We start from the raw sequence: 22653 nt of genomic DNA, 5'->3' as shown, positions 1-22653 counted from the left end.
AACTATGGATGTGATGGCTGGTACCATTAGTAATCCTGATTTTACCGATTCATGCTGAGTCGATTATGAGAAATGCGTTTTGTGCAGTTTCACTCCCATTTGTCATTATGCCTTATGATGTGCTATAATCCTGAGGGAGGCAGGATGTTCTTTGTTATCACCCCTTGCCTCGTTTAGAGGGAAGATGAGCGGGGAGAGGAGTGGAAGGTTGGGTTGGTAAGGTTAGTTCATCCTTGATGAGATTGAGGATAGCCCCCCCCCCCCCTTAAAAACTAATCTGTTCCGTGTTTTTCCTTTAGAATTGAATTTACAAATCCATGCATTTTTCTTTCAACAGCCCAGTTGGACTTCTTTTTATTCTGGGGAGGACTGAATTTCTTCTGACTCTTTCTCTGGATTGAGTTGGTCTTTTCTCTAGGGCAGACTGATGTGGGATCTGTTTCCATGACTGTTGATTGGGAGAAGGGTAGTCTTGGCTATTCCGTGTATGATGGTGGTTGCCATGAGTTAATTTGGGTGTCTGCTCCCTGGGGGTTTGTTTTTTTCTTCTTTCATCTGGGTGAGTGTTGTGCTGGTCTATGTTCCCGTCTGGGCCGGTGGAGCAGGTGGGGGCTTCCAGGTGTCGGGGCAGGCCCTCCCTCCTAAGATGCCCAATTGATCGGCATCTTAACGGTTCTTCTCCTGGGCTGGCGACCCCTCCTGACTAGGGTTGGCAGAATTATCAGGGGTGTCCCTTTGTGGGTCGTCCCATGGGTGGGTGTGGGGTGGTGTGGAGAGGCTGGGTTTGCTCACCCCCAAGTGCGTGGAGTCTTGGGATGGGCTGAGTGCTGTACTTCGTGGATATTCTGTTTCTTCCCTGAGGTAGGATGGAGCGGCTTTGTTGACTGGGTGGCTGGCTCCCCCCCTCGTTGGTATGTGTCAAGCAGCTGCCTGAGAAGTTTGGGGTCTGGGTTAGATTCTGGGTTAGATTCCGATTCCTTGATATCCAAATGATTTGTTCTGGTGGTTCTTGCTCTTTTTCTTTTCCATGAGGCTGTGGAGCTTCAGTCCTTCACTGGGCCTCTAACTTTGCTTTTTCCTTGTGATACTTGAACACAAAGTTTAGTACAGGAACTGGTGGGTTAGCTCGGGTAGCTCTAGTCTTTCATCGTTTCTTCTTCACTGAGAGACCCTGGGTCTGAAAACAACCTGGACTTGTTGTTGTCGGTCCTCTGTTTTTAATCTGATAATTATATGAATGTTGCTGGTCCTGGACCAGGGTTAGGCTGCATTGTGGGCTATGTATATAATTTTCCTTAGAACTGGGGTTCTTGTGTATTTTCTTTTGTTTTTATGTAGGTATGATGCATCCTCTATTTGCTTTTGCATGGGTGCAGTTGGGTTGGATATCTGAAAGGGTTGGCTGTGATGGGCCACTGATGTCTGTGGCACTGCTGGGCTGAGGGTGTGCACTCGATCTTGCAGTGGGAAATTTATCCTGACTTATGATGGCTGTGGCCCTGTGTGGCATGGGATGGCACGCACTGTTTGTCACATCTTTATGATCTTATCCCGTTTCTCCTTCGGTGCCTGGTGGGGTCATGAGAGAATTCTATCTTGTCTAATAATTGTGCTGAGCCAGTTATGATGTTGTTCTCCTGTTCCACTCTGTGCTCTTGTTTGCTCAACTATATTTGGTTTTTTCTATGGAATTATATTTTGTATTTATTTCTGCTGTGTTAATTGTAAAAAATTGAAAAATCTAATATATTAAAAAATGAATTTATTCATTCCTTTTTTTTATTTTGTTGGACCAAGAAAAGAAACATAAAAAGAAAATGCTGGAAATGAACAACAGGTCAGGTAGCATTTTTGATTGGGGAAACAGAGTTAAACTTCGGGCCAATTACCTTTCATCAGTGTTGGATTAAGGAAGATGCTTTGTGTAGCTTGGTTCGTGGAAATATCATGGACTCCCCTCTGCACCTCTTGGATTTATGAACTTTCAAGAAAAGATTGAAACACTTGTATACCTCTGAACAGACAGTTATAATTGGGAGTTGGCTTTACAGTAACCCAGCACGATTAGAACACCATGATGTTTACGGAACCACTTAATATTAGAACCGGAAAAGTCCATTTTAGAGAATTTTGCTGAATCCCTAATATATCTGGTAAAAGAAAAAAAATTCAGAAACTTGAGATCAGCGAAAATGGCTGCTAGTACTTTGCACTTGCTTCTAAGTGCATTGGGAAATAGTCCCCTGCTTTCAGGGAACAAGCAGTGGATGTTCTAATTAATATCAAGAATTTGGTTACAAATCATTTGCCACCAGCTTGATTTGGTAAGTATAAGGAACCTTGATTTCTGACATATTTAAGTCTGTCCCTGTCAGTGTGGTAATTCTGTAAGGGACTATTGTGGATCAGTTCATATTTCATGTACAGGCAGTGACAAACATATCTGGAATAATTGTGGAAGTACTGCAGTAGTTATGCAGTTACTAGAAGTTGTGCTTATATATTTTACATTGAACAGCTCAAATTTCTGACCCTTTTATAATTATACTGCAAATTTTGCCTCCTTATGTCATTAATACTTTTTATTTTGATGTGATTTTTTCCCTCATATTTTATAGGCCATTTTTGCTCCATTTCTGACTCTTCAACTTGCATATATGGGCTTGTCAAAGTACTTCCCGAAGGTAACGTTTAAGTCTTGAACTTTTGTATAATTGATTATATGTGCCCTGAATCCAGTGGAGCTGTGTGTTCAGAATCTACCTTTTACAGTGTATGAAATTGATATTTAGACCACAGATCCCATTTCTTTAGTAGGCAGTGTATAATTTGCACTGTTTAAATTCTTTCCAGTTATTTAATATCTTGGAAGAAGCAAATAAACACAAGCAAGACATTCTAAAGAATAACCCTGAAATTGTGATTGGATTTCAAATTCGACTGAAAGTTCCAACTTGTTAGCAAAATAGACAACTTGGGGCAGAAACGGATAGGATGTAACCTGTGCCCCTGAAACAGTTTCATAACTGGTAATTTGCCTAGATCCCTTTTAAGCTAGTTATACTAATAAACTACCCCATCAATCAAGAAATACTTAGATTTTGAAAAAATGACTTGTAATGTCTTTGCGTGTCTCTAATAAATTTTAGCCAAATTTGATCATACAATTTGTCATAACACCTTTCAAATTCCAGTGTACAGACATTAATTTCCGTGTTTTAAATATACATTTGCCATATCAGTTGGTGAAAAGACCAACATTTTATTAGAAAACACTGCTGAAGCTTAACACTGGCTAACCGAGCACGTCGGAGGCTAGGAATCGTGCAGCAAGTAACTCGCCTCCTTACTCCCCAAAGAGTGCCACAAGACCATAAGACATGGGAGCAGAATTAGGTTGAGTCTGCTCTGCCGCCATTCAATCATGGCTGATATGTTTCTCATCCCTGATCCCCCTATTAATCAAGAACCTATCTATCTCTGTCTTCAAGGCACTCCGTGATTTGGGCTCCACAGCCTTCTGCGCTGAGTTCCACAGATTCACCACCCTCTGGCTGAAGAAATTCCTCCTCGTCTCTGTTTTAAAGGAGAGTCCCTTCAGTCTGAGGCTGTGCCATCGGGTTCTAATTTTCCCTACTCGTGGAAACAACCTCTCCACGCTCACTGTATCCAGGCCTCTCAGTAAATTGTGAGATTCAGTAAGATTCCCCTCATCCTTCTGAACTCCCAATGACTACAGACCCAGAGTCCTCAACCACTCATATGATAAGCTCTTCATTCCAGGGATCATTCTTGTGAACCTCCTCTGGACTCTTTCCAAGGCCAGCAAATCCTTCCTTGGATACAGGGCCCAAAGCTGCTTGCAATACTCCATATGGGGTCTGACCAGAGCCTTTTTCGGCCTCAGAAGTACATCCCTGCTCTTGTATTCTGGCCCTCTCGATATCTACAAGGTGGGTACATGTGTCCACCATCTACAAGGCACAAGTATGGAGTGTAATGGAATACTCTCCACTTGCATGGATGAGCGCAACTCCAACAACACTCAAGAAGCTCAACATCATCCCAGGTCAAAACAGCCTGTTTAATTGGTACCCTTTCCATAAACATTGACTCTCTCCACCATCGACGAACAGTAGAGGCAGTGTGTGCCATCTACAACATGCACTGCAGGAACTTTCCTTAGGTAGCACCTTGTAAACCCATAACCGCTACCATCTAGAAGGACAAGCACTGCAGATATCTGGGAACACCACCACCTGGAAGTTCCCTCCCAAGTCACTCACCATCCTGACTTGGGATTGTATTGCCATTCCTTCACTGGTGCTGGATCAAAATCCGGGAACTCCCTCCCGAACAGCACTGTTGATATACCTACACCACAGTGACTGTAGCGGTTCAATAAAGCAGCTCACCACCATCTTCTCAAAGGCATGTACAACAATTAGGCATATACAATAAATTCTGGCCTAGCCAGCCACACCCACATCCAAATGAATAAGAAGTGGATTTCACTGCATTGTTATTTGGTTAGCCCTTGTAGACAATGATATTAATAATGACCTTAATTGAAACAATCTACATTATGGAGTAATGTGTGGAGTAATGTAATTACTCTGATTTTAGTAAATGTATCAGCTGTCACCTTGTCACCCCAAAGCTAAGTGACTACAATAATGTATGAGATATTTTATTTGGAGCAAAAATATTTATAACTATAAATCTGCTCCATCATAGAGTGAAAAGAAGGCAAGGACGACAGTATTGACTGCTGCTCTGCTTCTGTCAGGAATCCCTGCTGAGGTCATCAATCACTCCATGGATACGTATGGGAAAATGGGGGATGTGTTTGCAGATCTCTGTGTCTATTTTTTCAGCTTCATCTTTTCTCATGAAGTAATTGTTTTTATTGGTGTTGATTTGCCTTGACATCATTGGGCATGGGCATGGGAAGGGGAAGGAAACCACAATAGTTCAAGCTGTGTTTCATCTAACATTTCGAACAGACAGTTTCCACTGTCTGTTGTTCTTCAGTCTTAATGGCCACTGGATCTTTCAGGCTATCGCAGTCTCTAAATTCTTTTCTGAATCACCCGTCCTGAAATATTAGTAAGAAAAAAGGATTTTAACATACAAAAATGAGTTGTTATAAGCTTTGGAAGATATTATTCCGAAATTTCAACTCTTCAAATTGGTGTTTCTTAACCCAAGAAAATACAGAAACATTTTCTTGTAACTTTAATTTAGAATGCAGAATTTGACACCAATGACACATTGGTACAGTCTTAGAAAACTGTGCTCAAAATGTACAAAATCTCATGTTTGTGTCTATATGTATGACATGCATATTTACCTCTGTATGCTTTAAGCCATTTATAGTACAAAAGGTACTCCAACTAAAATTAGAGGTGTAACAAAAAAGCATTTAGCATAAAAATGTATCTTTTATTTTGAAAAGTTAACATTACTCTTGGCTGGATACTGTTATAGCCTACTTGTCTGACATCTCTCTGCACTGGTTTGATACCATGTTTTGCGAGCAAGAATCCACAGACCAGTGTGTTTGTTACTTTAATTGTGACATACTGTGATTAAGTTATTTGACCCATGTTTTGTATTTATAATGGATTATCTTATTTGTAGACACTTGTTGGATACTTTATGTTTCCTGTAAGTTGTTGAAGAGCAGCGTGAACATTTTCATTGTGCAATTTTAAATTCATTAAAAGTTAAATGCGTAACACTTTATATGTTTGTTCTAAATATTTGTGCAAATTTATCCCCAAAATGATACTGTTATAAAAGGTAGTTTGACAACTGAAAGATCAATTCCTGATTTCATCCTTATCCAACTATTAAGTGTTGGAAGTTAATAAACTTTATTTAGCAATCCACTCTTCCCTTCTCAAGAAAAGGAACAGGATGAATCAGCGAGGTGGATGTAAAGTGGACCCCATTGATTTTGTCCCATACACTGTGTGTGCTTGTTTAATATGGGGAGGACAATCTACTAATTTTGTTTTTGTTTTAATGGCTGCAAAATATACCACCTAATGTTTATAAACCCAAATATTGAGATCTTGAGTAAAATGCCATGTTAGATAATTCAGATTTGCTCTGACTGGATATTCATTGTTTTTCCCCAAAATGATGACTTCTGTTGATGTTTAGTGCCAGAAGACACTTTTTCTTTGGTGTTTTTTTTTTTTTGATGGTTAAGCATCACATCAAACCTAGCCTTCTCCTGACTTGATACCCACATACACATGTCCAACAATGGTCATAGATAATTCAGGAACTGTATCCATAATGAGGTGAAGGTTTGGGGGCGGGTGGGGGGGGTGGAACTCTTTGCCGCAGAACACTGTGGAAACCAAATCACTGTCTAAGACAGATAGAGATAGGTTCTTGATTAATAGGGGATCAGGGGTTATGGGGAGAAGGCAGGAAATTGGGAGATGAGAAAAATACCATCCATGATTGGCGGAGCAGACTGATAGCTGAGTGGCCTAATTATACTCCTATGTCTTATGGACACTAGACATTTTGCCCTATCCCCTTTTCTGGTCTAGAGGTACAAGATACTGCTGACATGGGTTCAGATCAACTAATTCAGCAAACATGAGTGGGAGGAGAACTTGTGACATTGTTATTTTGTTTCTTTAGAAAATATTTTATTGAGGCATTTCTGATTTTAACATTTTAAACAACAGAGATCCAACACACAGCAAAAACCCCACAATAACATACCCAACTCCCCCCCCAGTCCTAAACCCTAACCACCCATACATTAGATTCCCTGTCCTTATTCGGCACTTCCATCCCCCCCCGCCCCCCGCAAACCCTGCTGGTGGTTAATTCTCCTTGAAGCAGTCAGTGAACCTCCGAGTGAACACCTGTAATGAACTCCTGAAGGCGAACTTAATTTTCTCTAACCTAAGAAACCCTGCCATGCCACTGACCCAACCCCTGACTTTGGAGGCTCCGAGTCCCTCTATCCCAGCAAAATCCGTCTCCGGGCCACCAGGGAGGCAAAGGCCAAAACGTCGGCCTCTCCTCTCTCTCTCTTACCACCCCCCCCCCGGATCTTCTGACACTCCAAATATTGCCATCTCTGGACTCTGAGTCACCCTCCCTTCCCTTCTGAAAATCCCTGCCAAAATCCCCTCAGCCTCTGGCATGCCCAAAACTGTACATGGTTCGCAGGACTTCCCCCACAACGCCCACACCTGTACTTCACCTCCTCAAAAAACTTACTCATTCGGGCCACAGTCATATGAGCCCTGTGGACCACCTTGAACTGGATCAGGCTAAGTCTGGCATACAGTGAGGATGCATTGACTCTTCAAGGCCTTCTCCCATAACCCGATTTCCAACTCCTCTCCCAGGTCTTCCTCCCACTTTCTCTTCACCTCCCCAATTGGAAAGCCTTCCCACTCCATCAGTTCCTTATATATTTCTAAGACCCTCCCCTCCCCAACCTCTGTTTTTGACATCACCTTATCCTGTAGCTCCCTTAGTGGGAGGCGAGGGAAGGTCGGGATCTGCCCCCGAACAAAATCCCGTACCTGCAGGTACCGAAGCCTGTTCCCACCCGGCAACACAAACTCCTCCTCTAGCTCCTCCAAGCTCGGGGAACCTTCCTCAGTGAAGAGATCCCCAAATCTCTCAATCCCTGCCCACTGCCATCCCTAAAGCCCCCACGGAGCGAACCGGTGATTATCACAAATCGGTGACTAAACAGACGCCCCGTCCAGTCTCGTGTTGCCTCCATTGTCCCCATACTCAGGGCTGCCACTCTCACGGCGTGTGGAGTACCGAGCTGGCGAGAACGACTGAGGTGCCGTTAACAAAGCCATCAGACTCGTGCCCTTGCAAGATGCTGCGTCCATTTGCTCCCACACCAACCCCTCCCCCACTACCCATTTCCTAACCAATATATTAGTAATTAATAAAGTTCAGAAGGGCCATAACCCCCTCCCCACACCCCGCTCAAGAAGGACCTTCTTCACCCTCTTTCCCTGCCCATACAAACGTGCGATTGCCGCATTCACCTTCCTAAAAAATGCCTTGGGGATGACGATTGGAAGACACTGAAACACGAACAGCAATCTCGGGAGGACTGGCATTTTCACAGTCTGTACCCTCCCCATCAACGACAGCGGGAGCATGGCCCATCCTTGGAAGTCCCCTTTCATTTGCTCAATCAACCTGCCCAAATTTAGGGTCCCTTGCCACTTGAATCCCCAGGTACCTGAAACTCCCTCCCACCACTTTGAATGGCATCTCCCTCAGTCTCCTCTCCTGCCCCCTTGCCTGGATCGCAAAATCCTCACTCTTGCCCATATTCAGTTTGTAACCTGAGAACCAACCAAATTCCTCCAGTATCCCCATAATTCTTGCAATTTCCCCCTCAATGGGTCTGTTATATAAAGGAGCAAATTGTCCGCATAGAGCGAGACCCTATGTTCCACCCCCCCTCTCACTATCCCCTGCCAAATGTTCGATGCTCTCAGCGCAATTGCCAAAGGCTCTATGGCCAGGGTAAACAGTAGTGGGGAGAGTGGACACCCCTGCCTCGTCCCCCGACGCAGACTAAAATATTCTGATCAAACCCGTTCTTCCGTTCGCCATCGGTGCCTGATATAGCAACCGGACCCAATCCATAATTCCCTGCCCAAACCCAGGACTTCCCACAAATACTTCCACTCCACCTGATCAAAGACCTTTTCAGCATCCATGGCCACCACCGCCTCGACCTCACGCCCCTCCGCAGGCATCATTATTACATTTAGGAGCCGCCTAATGTTGGACGTCATGTGTCATCCCTTCACAAATCCTATCTGGTCCTCCCCTATTACCCTCTACGTGTAGCCAAGATCTTTGCCAGCAATTTCTCCTTATGGGCCCGAACTGAGATGAATTCCCCCCCCTAATAACTGCCTTGTGCCTCCCAAACCACTCCTGCCAAAACCTCACCCGTGTCATTGATCCTTCTATATCCCCGAATGGCCTCCCTCAGCCGCTCACACACCTCCTCCGCTAACAGCCCCACATCTAACCTCCATTGCGGGTGCTGAGCCTTCCCTGTGCTGACTTGCAAGTCCATCCAGTGCGGGGCGTGGTCTGACACCACTATTGCTGGATATTCAGCATCCACCATCTCAGCCAGCAGCGTCTTATCCATAACAAAAAAGTCTATCTGGGAATCCACCTTATGCACATGGGAGTAGAACGAAAACTCCTTACTCCTCAGTCTCCCGGACCGATGGACCCCCCCCCCCCCCCCCCCCCCCCCCTCCATGTGCTCCATGAACCCCCGGAGCTCTTTTGCCATAGTTGGTACCTTCCCAGACCTAGAACTCGAAGGGTCCAGTCTTGGATCCAGGACCGTATTGAAATCTAACCACATAACCAGTCATGTGAATCTAGATCCGGGATCTGTAACATTGTGATCTTTATAGTTCAGTTGCATGTTGCCTTTACCAAGTGAGCCATAAAATTGGGAGAGGCTCACCTAAGGTTTCAGTCCAAATTAATTAACAAACATAAAATACATTCTATCCATTTAATATCTGTATTCATTCATGAATTAGTCAATTAAAAAAAGTCCCATGTGTTATGAAATTAAAGCCGCCTTTATGCTAATCAAATAGCTTGGATAGGAGAAGTCTAAATATGTTGCTTGCCAATTATTACCTGCATTTTGCTCTTCAGCCATTACATTATTCTGTTCAGACAGTTGACAAATGTTTATCTGCTCAGAACAAGTTTTTAACATTATATCATTGCAGTTTTTAGGTTTGTTAAGTCCAGCCCATTGAGAACACAAGAGTTTGATGCATTAATCAGAATCTGTATCTGTTACGTTTAGGTATTAAAAGCTGTCGAATCACTTAAAGGAATAGTGCCTGAGTACTAGATTATGCGAGCATTTAATCGTTTTTTTTGTTTTCAAATTGTTTCACCTTTCACATTTATGCTTTTCAGGCAGCATTTATTGCCCATCCGTAGTTGCCCTTGAGAAGGTGGCAAACTGCCTTCATGAACCGGTGCAGTCCATTTGTTGTCGGAACACCCACAGTGATGTTCAGAGGGGTGTCCTGGGATTTTGGTCCCGCGACAATGAAGGAACAGCGATATAGTTGCAAGTCAGGATAGGTGTGTGGCTTAGAGGGAAACTTGCAGGTGGTGGTGTTCCCATGCCCCTGCTACCCATGTCCTCCTTGGTAGAGATTGCAGGTTTGGAAGGTGCTGTCAAAGGAGCCTTGGTGTGTTGCTGTAGTGTATCTTGGAGATGGTGCACACTGATGCCACTGTGTCCAGAAGATTGTGCTTAAATAAACTTCCAACAGCAGCCAGTGTTTTATGATAACAATTATCATAAGCTCAATTCTGGCTTTGCCTAATATCTATTTGCATCATCCTAGCATGTCTTGTGGCCCCATTACCACCTGGAAATGGAATTCAATTGTAGTGTCTACCAGCTAAAATCAGCAAACTCAACCTGAGACCTTCCTGGTCTGAATGACTAAGTTCATTTACCAACTGGACTGTCAGGTAAGAAAGTTATTCTTTTAAACAAGCAGCATTTGACCATGAATGGCATCAAGAAGCCCAAGCAAAACAGAGTCAATGGAAATCGGGGAAATCCTCTCCAGGTTGGTGTCGTACCTGGCACAAAGAAAGGTGGTTGTGGTGATTGGAGGTAAATCCTCTTGGCTCCAGGGCTTCACTGCAGGAGTTCCTCAGGGTAGTTCCTAGGCCCAACCATTTTCAGCTGCTTCATCAATGACCTCCCTTCCATCATAAGGACACAAGTGGGGATGTTCGTTGAAGACTGCGCAATGTTCAGCACCATTCATGACTCCAGTTACTGAAGTAATCCATGTCCAAATGCAGCAAGACGTGAACAAGATCCAGGCTTGGGCTGAAAAGTGGCAAGTAACATCTCACCACAGAAACGCTAAACAATGACCATCCCCAACAAGAGAGAATCTAACCATGACCCCTTGACATTCAGTGGCATTATCATCACTGAATCCCCCACCATCAACATCCTGGAGGTTAGCATTGACCAGAAACTGAACTAGTCCTGCAAATAATGTGGCTACCAGAGCAGGTAAAAGGCTAGCAATCCTGTGGTGAGTAACTCCCCTTGTGACTCCTAAAAGCCTGCCCACCAAGTACAAGACACAAGTCGGTGTAATGGCATACTCTCCACTTGCTTTGATGAGTGCAGCTCTAACAATACTCCAGAAGCTTGACACCATCTAGGACAAAGCAGCTCAATTGCTTGCTACTCCTTCCACAACTATTCAATCCCTCCACCACCGATGAACAGTGGCAGCAGTATGTATTACCTACAAGGTGCATTGCAGGAACTCACCAAGGTTCCTTGGGCAACACTTTCCAAACCCAAGACCACTACCATCTAGAAGGACAAGAGCACAAGATACCTGGGAACATCGGCATTGGAAGTTCCTTTCCAAGCCACTCCGTATCCTTACTTGGATATATATCACTGTTGCTGGGTCATAATCCTGGAATTCCCTCACTAACAGCACTGTGGGTGTGCCTAGGCCTCTGAGACTGCAGCGGTTCAGGAAGGCTGCTCACCACCATCTTCTCAAGGGCAACTAGGGTTGGGCTATAAAATTGCTGGTCTAGCCAGCAATCCCCATCTTCCTGTAAAATTAATTGAGAAAATTATTCTTAAGGTAATTTCACATCCCCTCTGAGCAAATGTCATTTTTAACAGTGCTCTGACAATATGACTATTAAAATATCACTCCAACCATACAACACAATATTTCATCAGGCCTTGCCTGATTTTTGTTGTGTGGTGGGGGGATGTTGTGACATACCAACAATGTTTTAAAGAATAATTGAGTGGGCAGTTGGGAGCTTACAGTGCTCTTATAGTAATGCGATGTCGGTAAAGAAAGCTCTGTATATGCTTTCTCAAGCTTGGGAGATGAATGGAGCTTTCGGTTTCTGCAAGCTCAAAAACCAACTTGTGCGCCAGCATATGATACAAAATTAAAAACGCAAGGCAATCTTGTATGATCCCACTTACACTGATTCTAATTTGTACCTGCAGCATTCTACAACCCTGGCCCTAACTTGAGTATAATTAAACTTCTTAAAATTGTGCCTCTCAATTTAACAAAAGTTGTGTCAATAAACTAAAACCATTGGGTCTTCCTGGAATTAAAGCTTTCTTGTAACAATTCTTAGCGAGATAATGTAACTAGCACAGCTATTTTATTGGAAGTGAAAGTCCATTTCTTTGAATGAAAATTATATTCTTGTCAATTGTGAGTTGACAATATAATAGAGTCATCTCACATTTACTTATTTATTGAACCCTGCAACTCTGCCAGAATGATAAATATGTTATTTTTTTAAAAATCGGTTTGGTATGTTATAAACATTGCCTGCAGTGAGAAACAAGGTATAGTGGCATCGTGATTATGTTACTGGACGAGTAGTCCAGAGGCTTGGACTAATGGCCTGGAGAAGTGTTGAAATCCCAAAATGGCAGGTAGGGAATTTAAATTTAAATAATTAAATAAATGATAACTGCGGAATTAAAAAAATAGCTAACACCAGTAGTGGTGATCATAAAAACTATTAGGTTGTTGTAAAAAATCCACCTGGTTTTCTACATCTTTTGGGAAAGGAAATTACCTGGTCAATCCTTCTGGCCTGACCTGAATGTGACTCCAAACCACAGCAATTCCTCTTAACTATCTTCTGAAACAGCCAAGCAAACCACTTGGCTGTATTCAAGAAGGCATCCCTCCACCACCTTCTCAAAGATGGGTAATGAATACTGGTTATGCCCACACACCTCATGAACAAATAAAATAAATGACATCAATTGATCTCATCATATGACCCCTTCTGTTAAATGACAGCCTTGTTGATCACTTAAGATAATCTTTCTACAGTACCAACATATACAAGTGAGTACAAACAGTACAGTGATGTTACACAGAAATTACTGATTGCTTCCAGATGGTTTCTGTAGTAAATGCAATGATTGTCAGTCATCAGTTGGCTAACGAACAACAAAGGGTTTATTAACTAACGAACTACATACAGAATACAACCAAGGATGTCTTCATTCTCCACATCAGGATCACAACTGGCTGCAAAGCCTGCACTCTGCACTGAGATCCCCGAGCTAGTTCCTCATTGACTGACTGGGTCACATAGCCCTTCCGATGCACGACCCTTAAAGTGGCAAACTACCCCTTTAAGTCCCTTATTACATAGTACATTGAAAACTTATGCAACTCTCAAAACATTAACAATAATGAACAATTTTTAACACAGTTCATCGGAAACTCAGTCTGTCAGGGGACTGTCTTTTTCTTTGAGGATGACGTAGCTCAGCTGGTTGAGTCTCCGCTGTAGAAGTAGCTTCGGCTGGGCCTGCTGCACTTGAACTCTCTCTTGGCAGCAGTACATCACTTTCCATTGTTTCCTCGGTTCCACTGGGAGCAACACTGGTCTGTCACCAGCTGATCAACCGCTTCACTTGTTGGATACACAGCAACACTGCTTGCTGGCACAATTGGATCAGGCCACAGCAATGGCCCTTGAGACAGCTCCCTTCTCCACAAATGATTTATGTGTTAATTCAAAAACTTGTCCTATAGTGTTGCTAACTTTTGGTTGGTTCAATTGGCTCTGTTTTATAACCTTTGCTCTCGAGTCGCCAGGTATCTTTATGATACCGCCACGAGATTCAAGTAATGATCAATAACTCAATACACCGATTAGTAAGATTCAAATCAAAGCACATTTATTATACACAGTAATCGCTACTCATGCACAAATTCTACGTCTAAGCTCCTTCTACGACTGACAGGCCTATACTTAGCTTCGGACTGGCCCACCAGGTCAGGGGAACAAATGGCCTTTCGTTCGGGTTCTGAGTCTGCGGGATTCGAAGTTGGTATGGATTGGTAGCTAGGAGCGCCTATCTCGTAGCGAGCGTCGACTTGAGACTTACTTCAGTGATGCGGCAGCTTTGACAGTTCACTCTCAAGAGTTGGTTTGCGTTGCTGAGTGACCCTGTCAAGAAGAACAATTTGAACTTGGGGGGCTTAACTTTATAGTCCCCAGGGGCTTCCTGCCTTTCGGGATGGACCCTGTACCTGGTTCTAGGTGATTGGACTTTGTTCCAATCGCTTGGTTTGATTTCTCCAGTACTGGACCGGTTCCCTGATCGATGGGCGGTCTTGAGGTGTTCGTTAACCTCTGTTGTGTTGGCTCCTGCTTGCGCCGGGGAGTCTGGCTTAGCTTTGTTTGTCCCAAATGTTGCGATTGTTCCCGGGGATTGCTTATTAGTATGTAGATGGCTGCTACATTATTATGCAGATGGCTGCTTGTATCGATGCTGTCTGGGCTTTTGCAGAGTTTAATACACAATAACCTGCACCTGCTGGTTTCTGCCTGTGTTGGCTGCATTTCCCTGCAGCCTTTGCTGTTCTCCATTTTACATCGGGAGTTGGCCAACTCAGGTGGCTACAATAGTTAGAGGAGGAGTGGAACATAGGGTCTCACGAAACACCGACAACTTGCTATTACATGTTAGGGATCCAGAGGCGGCAGTGGGAAACATAGGGATTTGCAGTGCTTTGGGTCCTTTTCGAGCTATAAGCTAAATATAGGAAAGAACGAATAGAACATAAACATAGAACATACAGTGCAGAAGGAGGCCATTCAGCTCATCAAGTCTGCACCGACCCACTTAAGCCCTCACTTCCACCCCATCACTAACCCAATAACCCCTCCTAACCGTTTTGGTCGCTAAGGGTAATTTATCATGTCCAATCCACCTAACCTGCACATCTTTGGACAGTGGGAGGAAACCGGAGCACCCGGAGGAAACCCACGCAAACACGGGGAGAACGTGCAAACTCCGCACAGACAGTGACTCAGTGGGGAATCGAACCTGGGACCCTGGCGCTGTGAAGCCACAGTGCTATCCACATGTGCTACCGTGCTGCCCTTAATTGCTGGCACAATTGGATCAGGCCATACCAATGGCCCTTGAGACAGCTCCCTTCTCCGCAAATACTTTGTGGTTGGGGCACCGGAGCGGAGAGGGGGGCTTGGGGGGGTTACTGTTCTGTTTAGCAGGAAGTAATTTTCAGTATCAGGGGGTCCAGATAGCAAGGGACTGGGGGAAACTCTGAAGGTTGAACAATACAAATCTGGTGGGGAACGTCAAGGCGGAACCTGCAAAGATGGGATGGTCTCCCACTATCCCTGGGGGACTGAGTGCAATTGATTAAGTTGCCTAGGTTTTTATTTTTATTCCAATGCCTCCCGGTGTTCCTGCCCAAGGCCTTTTTCAGAGAGATCGACCGACTTGTGACTGAGTTTATTTGGGTGGGCAAGCACCTGAGAATCAGGAGGATGGTACTTCAGAGGGAGAGAGAAGCAGAGGGCTTGGCCTTGCCAAACTTTAAATATTGCTATTGGGTGGCTAATGCTGAAAAGCTGCTGAAGTGATGCGGGGACGCGGAGGAGCTGTGGGTCTTGGTGAAAGCAGAGTTTGTGAGGGAGCAAGCCTTGGCACATTGGTAAAGGCTCCACTCCTGGTGATGCCGAAGAAACACTCGACTAACCTGGTGGTAGTGGCCATGTTAAAAATTTGGAGGCAATTCCGTCAACATTTCAATTTGAAGGTTGCCTCAAGGTTAGTTCCCATCTGTACAAACCGAACTGGGTAAAACTGGATGCAAGGTTTAGGGAGTGGAAGGAGAAGGGGTTGGAGAAGATGGAGATTTACGATTACAAGGTCGGTTTGCTAGTCTGGGGGAACTGAAGGAGAAATATGGGCTTACAGACGCTGTTGGGTTCAGGGATCTTCAGGTCCGTAGTTGGGTCAAAAAGTACTTTCCAGCCTTCCCGGTTAAGCAGCCTTCTACTTGCTCGAGCAGATTTTATCCTACACAGGGTCAGATGTGGCCAGTACGTTGGGCATATATCAGCGGATAGTGGGGGAGGAGACCGGCTCAGAGGAGGGAGTGAAGGTAAAGTAAGCAGAAGAACTGGGGCTAATATTGGAGGAGGAGGTTTGGAGCGAGTCACTGAGGAGGGTGATGCGACTTCGACCTGTGCGAGGCTGAGTCTAAGAGTGGTGTTTCAAGCCCACTGAAGGGGTGTCCAGAGATGGCACCTCTTAAAACTAAATAGCTAGGATGCCACTAGATTCGTTCTACATAAGATAGTTTATTAAAGATTGAGATTAATCATAGAAAGTGTACCCAGTAATCATTATTAACCATTAAACCTGTATTTTAGGACATCGCGGTGATAATCATGTAAACTCTAGCTACAAACAGTGGCCACAATGCATGATGGGATTTAGGCTGGCTAATTTGCCCTTGTTTTTGAGACAAACGAGATTGTGGTCAGCAGATTACATAGTGGACTTAGTAAACAAGTTTTATCAGTGGCCCCAATATCCTGCCCCTCTGAAACAATCCATGGAGTAAAGAGGAAGCCAGTTCTGGTATCCTGCCCCTGGATGACAATGAGTGGACAGGAACTGACTGCGCTATTAGGATGGGAATATCTGAAAAACAACGTTAAAATGGGCACAGGATCCTGGTAAACAACAGGTGACAGGATGGGGTTAAATCATGAGCTGATCACAATTTTACTGGATAGTTTGAAAATGACATCTTCAAGGATTGGATCAAGTCCAACTGGAGTGGGCTATTGATTTTTAGAAAATCATATATTGATGTGTTTTTATCAGTGTTTAGCAGATCGATCTTGGCAAGTATCCAGATCCATATCTCGTGTACAGGAAACCAAGTTTGGGACAAAATAGCCGTCTTATCCAGGTTGTTGTGTCTGTTGCTCTCTGTATTGGGTTGAGCCATAACCACAGGAGAGAACCCCACATGAAAGCTGACTCAATACACAGGTCTTGAAAACGCTCCTACGCACACCTCACGAAGGTTAGAATGAGTTGATTTTCCGATGGGGTGGAGGATAGATGTGATCAGTATTCAAGGCGGCCACCACACCATATACTAACAATGGGTCTCTATTAGTCCAGTATTTAATTTAGGGCGCCGTCACAGGCAAGGAGCCCAGAAAGTTTAAGGCCATTACAATCTCTTGCAGTACTAGAGGGTATTGTATACTTCCTGGTAATGGAAGACTACTTAGAGCATCTGCATTGGCTATGTGTGCCCCTGGTCAATGTTGGAAAGTATATTCGTAGGCTGATAAGAATAGCAGACATTGCTGTATCCTAGCAGAAGCAATTGGTGGTGTTATGGGCCAGGGTTTAGAGAACCCCAAAGTGTATCATGGAGTTCACCTGACCCACAACTTTTACTAGATTGTGGTATGGGGAGCACATGGCCCACTCTACAGGTGTGGTACAGCAGAAATGGAAAAGTAATTTTTAAAGCAAAACAATGTTTATTCTATGAATTCAAGTTAACCTTTTTAAAACATACAGTGAACATCTTAGCAATCATCAATTCACATACAACCCCCAGAGAATACAACACTAAGTAATCCTTAATAACTTCCCAAACAACATCCAGAACACAGAAGAAACACCAACAGAAGCACATTAGGTTTACATTCACTACTGAGAACATCTATAATTATGAATTCACCAAATGATCAAGAGATAGTCTTTTGATGGCAGAGAGAACAGCAGTATATCTGCTTGGTCTGGCTTCAGCTCCAAAACTGAAAACAAAACTAAAACACACCCTGCAGCAAACAGCCTAAAACGAAAGTAAAAAGCTGACAGACAGCCCAGCTCAACCCACACTCTGACATCACTGCAGTAATATGAGCAGCCAAACATTTCTTAAAGCGACATTCTCATGACAGTGGAATCGCTTTGACTTCTTTGAGGAGCCCTAAAAATGGCTTGTGGTCTGTGATGATAGTGAAATGCCTCCCGTATGTTACTGATGAAACCTCTTAATGTTGTAGATAATCGCTAGGCCTTTTTTTTTTGATTTGGGAGTATCCTCTTTCTGTGTCTGTCAGGATTTTTGATACATACCCAATGGGTTTTTCAGTATCCATGGTGTGAGATAACACAGGCCCTACCCTATTTGGAGATGCATTGCATGCAAGTACTATCTTTTTGGAGAGGTCAAAATGCACCAGTAAGCATGAAGACTAAGTGCCTGCTTAACTTAGTTCTTTTTTAAAAAAAATTTAGAGTACCCACTTCATTTATTTCCAATTAAGGGAAATTTAACGTGGCCAATCTACCTAGCTTGCACATCTTTTGGGTTGTGGGGGCGGAACCTATGCAAACACGGGGAGAATGTGCAAACTCCACATGGTCAGTGACCCAGAGCCCAGATTGAACCTGGCACATCGGCGCCGTGAGGCCGCAGTGCTAATCCACTGCGCCACCTCTGCTTAACTTTGCTAAAAGCCTCTTCCTGGGGTGCATTCCAACCCCACCTCTGGCACTTTTTTAAAGGTACATGCAATGATGCTAGCAACGGCGATAGATTTGGGCGGAATCACCCATAATAGTTGACCATTCCCACAAAAGGTCTGAGTGCTGAAGTGTTCTTGGTGCCTGTGTCTCCTTAATTGCTCTAGCTTTGTCTTCTGTGCGGTGTAACCCCTGAGCGTCCACCCGAAGGTGCATATATCTCTCTTTACGTGCACTCCCACCTTCTGAAACATCTTCAAAACGTTATCCAAATTGATCAGATGTTCCTTAAGGAGCCTGTTGTTAAAACGTGGTCCAAATAAATGACAACCCTGGGCAAACCATGCAGCAAATTCTCCACGGTCCGCTGGAAGATGGCACAGACTGATGTAACTCCAAATGGTAGATGTGTACATTGGTATAACCCCTTGTGAGTATTTATGGTGACAAATTCTCTTGCCGCGTCATTGAGTTCTAACTGTTGGTAAGCATGGCTCATGTCCAACTTGGTATATGTTAAGTCCCCAGCCAACTTGGCATAAAGATCCTCTATTTTGGGGATAGAGTACCTATCTAGTTTCCTGGCCAGCTTGTAATCTCCAGAAATGCGTATGGTCTTGACTAGATTGACTACTGGCACAATGGGTGCTGCCCGCTCTGCAAATTGTATGGGCCTAATGATGCCCAAATCTTCCAGTCATTTTAATTCAGTTTCAATCTTCTCTACTAATGCATAGAGCACAGACCTTGCTCTAAATAATCTCGGGGTGGCCTCTGGGTCCACAGGTATTTTTGCTTGCAATCCTTTGATCTTTCCTAATTCCTCCTGGAATGTAACTTTGCATTTTTTCATGACTTGGCGCAGGCCCCCCTCATGTAGTTAAAAAATTGCCAGCCAATTCAACTTGATCTCCTGGAGCCAGTCATGCTCCATTAAACTCGATCCGTGGCCCGACACCACTAACAACGGTAGCCCTGCAGACTATTGTCTACAACTCACTGAGTCATGGTCACCCCAACTATTTTTATGGCCTCTCTGGTATATGCAGTCAGTCTAGAGTTACCGGTAGGCCTATTTGCTGACGACAGTAGCTGCCGCCCGATAGCACTCTGAATTATTCCTAGGCTGTTGTTTAAATCTTCTCTATCTTGTGACTCTTACAGCTTCTGTGTTATTCTCTCTACTCAACCTAGCACCTTCACTCCTTAACCTAGCGCCTTTATTCGCAGTTTCCCGCCCTAACTGGTGGACCTCATCACTCAATGCATTTTGAAACTCCTGGGCACCCTTCTTGGCACTCTCTATTGCTATTGCTATTTCCAGCGCCTTCTTAAAGGTAAAGTCTGATTCAGCTCACAATTTTCTTTGTATCGCTGCATGGTTTAGACCACATACGAATTGATCCCTTAACATGTTATTTAAGCCTGACCCAAAATCTCAATACTCAATGATTTATCTTAGGCTTGCTATGGTCAAAGGCTGCGATGGTCTCCCCTGGGCTTCTCCTGGTAGAGTTAAATTTTTACCTTTGTAATATTATTGTGGGCTTCGGGTGGTAACGCACCTTTGCGAGTTCAATGAGTTCTGCAAATGTCTGTGTTGCGAGCATCTGGGGATATTGAACTCCAGATCAAGTAAAACGTCTCGGTCCCACATGCAGTCAGCAAAAAGATTTTCTTCCTATCCTTCCCTCTATTCCATTGAGCCGGAAAAAATATTGCAAACGTTCCACCTACTGTACCCAGTCCTTTGTAGCAGCGTCGAAAGCTTCAAATTTTCCAAGGGAGGCATGACTTCTTTGCTCTGTTTTCAGGCTGAACTCGATTGGACTTGACTCTTGCACTTACTTTTACTTGCCTTCAAAACTCTTTTCTCTGGTCCAATTTGAGTTGCTGTTGTTTTTCCTTGTCACCAATGTAGTAAATGCAATGATTGGCGACCACCAATTGGCTGATGAACAACAAAGGGTTTATGGACTAACCAATTATATATAGAGCACTATGAACGTTGTCTTCATTCTCAGTGCTTGGACCACAACTGGCTGCAAAGCCTGAGATCTGCACCAAGACTCCTGTGCTCATTCCCCATTGGCCAATCAGGTCACATGACCCACGCCCTCTTAAAGGGGCGAACTACAACATTTTCCTTGCACTTATTTTATCATTAAACGAGGAACAAATTACCAACAAACACTGAAGAAGATGCAACATGTTACACTGTTTCAAAAAATGCTTCTTAAAATTGGAGAAACAAATAACATGCAGAATCGGTCTACATTTTCCACCCATATCAAGTCAATACAATTTGATTATGTATCCAAGTGAAGTGACACGACTGCTTTTGTCATCTTGCAATTTAGCTGGTATCCTTCCATTTGAATTTCCAGGTTCACTTTTCTTTTTGAATGCTTGATGTATTTTCTCTTTTTGTACAAAAATCACATTTTTCCTCTGTTGCTAGCATTAACTTCATCCGGTGAAACTGATGGGACATAAAATGATGCTCATCCATGTGTAAAGCATTAATTGGGCTCCAGGGCCACTGGTTCAGTTTAATTTCAATGTCACATCACAGAAGTAGCTACAAGAAAATAAAAAGATATTGATCAAAGATAGTCGTAGCTAAGAACACAAGTAGGAGCAGGAGTAGGCCATACAGTCACTTGAGCCTGCTCTGTCATTCAATAAGGTCATGGATAATCTTCTATCTCAAATTTATTTTCTTGGTCTATTGCCATATCCCTTGATTCCCTGAATGTTGAACAATCTATTGATTACCATCCACAGCTGTTGGGGTAGATAATTTCAAAGGTTTATAATGCTCTGAAGAAATGTCCCCTCATCTCAGACCTAAATGGTCAACATCTTATCCTGAGGCTCTGCCCCTACATTTAGACTCTCTGGCCTGGGAAACAGCCTCTCAGCACCTACTCTATCAATCCCTTTAAAAATTTGTTTTTCAATGAGACCATTCTGATTTTTTGAAATGCGAATATAGACAGGTCAACTCAAAATGGCAGTAGTGGCACAGAGTTTGAGTTCATGGAATGCATTCGTGACAGTTTCCTAGAACAACATATCATGGAACCAACCAGGGAAGAGGCTATTTTAGATCTTGTTTTGTGTTGTGAGGCAGATTTGTTTGTGAACTCATAGTAAGGGATCCTCTGGGGTTTTTGGACTGTAAGAGATATTGGGATCAGGTGGGAAAGTGGAGTTGAGATGAAGGATTAACCATGATCCTGAGAAGGTTTGAGGGATGATTTCTGCTTCTATTTTTTGTTTTTCTGTTCTTGTACAGCCCCATGATGGGAAAGAGTATGGACAGACTAACCAATTGATTGTTGTTTTCATTCCCCATTCAGATGCAAGTTCACTTTTGATGAGTCAATTTACTCCTATGATAAAATGAGGAATTCAATGGCTTCTAATCAACTTCAGATTAATGGAATAAAAGTCTTTTCACTCTGCTGCCTGGAAGGGTTCTCCATGAAACTACAGTGGGACAGTCTCAACCCAGTTTCTAATGGCCATCACATTGCTTTCTATTTTGGGACTAGAGGATCCTCACTCAGGCAAGTTGTAAGGTTGACTGATAGGTTGACTTGGGCAGCACGGTAGCACAAGTGGATAGCACTATGGCTTCACAGCGCCAGGGTCCCAGGTTTGATTTGGGGGCAGCACGGTAGCATTGTGGATAGCACAATTGCTTCACAGCTCCAGGGTCCCAGGTTCGATTCCCAGCTTGGGGCACTGTCTGTGCGGAGTCTGCACATTCTCCCCGTGTGTGCGAGGGTTTCCTCGGGTGCTCCGGTTTCCTCCCACAGTCCAAAGATGTGCAGGTTAGGTGGATTGGCCATGATAAATTGCCCTTAGTGTCCAAAATTGCCCTTAGTGTTGGGTGGGGTTACTGGGTTATGGGGATAGGGTGGAGGTGTGGACCTTGGGTAGGGAGCTCTTTCCAAGAGCCGGTGCAGACTTGATGGGCCGAATGGCCTCCTTCTGCACTGTAAATTCTATGATGGGGACATGGAAATGTCAAACCAGTGCAAAGGTTTGTCCTCTTCTTTTTTTAATATATTTAGAGTACCCAATTCATTTTTTCCAATTAAGGGGCAATTTAGCGTGGCCAATCCACCTAATCTGCACGTCATTGGGTTGTGGGGGCGAAACCCACGCAAACACGGGTAGAA

The 22653-nt window shown here is 43.8% G+C and overlaps 2 protein-coding genes across 2 annotated transcripts in view; one reads left to right on the top strand and one right to left on the bottom strand.

Moving 5' to 3' along the window:
* Positions 1–5748, top strand: part of camlg (calcium modulating ligand) — a 28090-nt gene extending 22342 nt beyond the window's left edge. The window contains exons 3-4 of the mRNA XM_072512410.1: positions 2619–2684; positions 4738–5748. Coding sequence (XP_072368511.1) covers positions 2619–2684; positions 4738–4929 — 258 coding nt within the window. The 3' untranslated portion in view covers positions 4930–5748. The remainder of the gene's footprint in view (positions 1–2618; positions 2685–4737) is intronic.
* An 11798-nt stretch (positions 5749–17546) lies between these two features.
* Positions 17547–22653, bottom strand: part of LOC140427013 (RYamide receptor-like) — a 62625-nt gene continuing 57518 nt past the window's right edge. Inside the window, exon 6 of the mRNA XM_072512409.1 lies at positions 17547–21041. Within this exon, the coding sequence (XP_072368510.1) occupies positions 21025–21041 (17 nt within the window). The 3' untranslated portion in view covers positions 17547–21024. The remainder of the gene's footprint in view (positions 21042–22653) is intronic.

This window comes from Scyliorhinus torazame, chromosome 7, assembly GCF_047496885.1.
Source record: "Scyliorhinus torazame isolate Kashiwa2021f chromosome 7, sScyTor2.1, whole genome shotgun sequence".
NCBI classification, from domain to species: Eukaryota; Metazoa; Chordata; class Chondrichthyes; order Carcharhiniformes; family Scyliorhinidae; genus Scyliorhinus; species Scyliorhinus torazame.
Note: the sequence above shows the minus strand (reverse complement) of the source record. Positions and strands in the feature narration are given on the sequence as shown.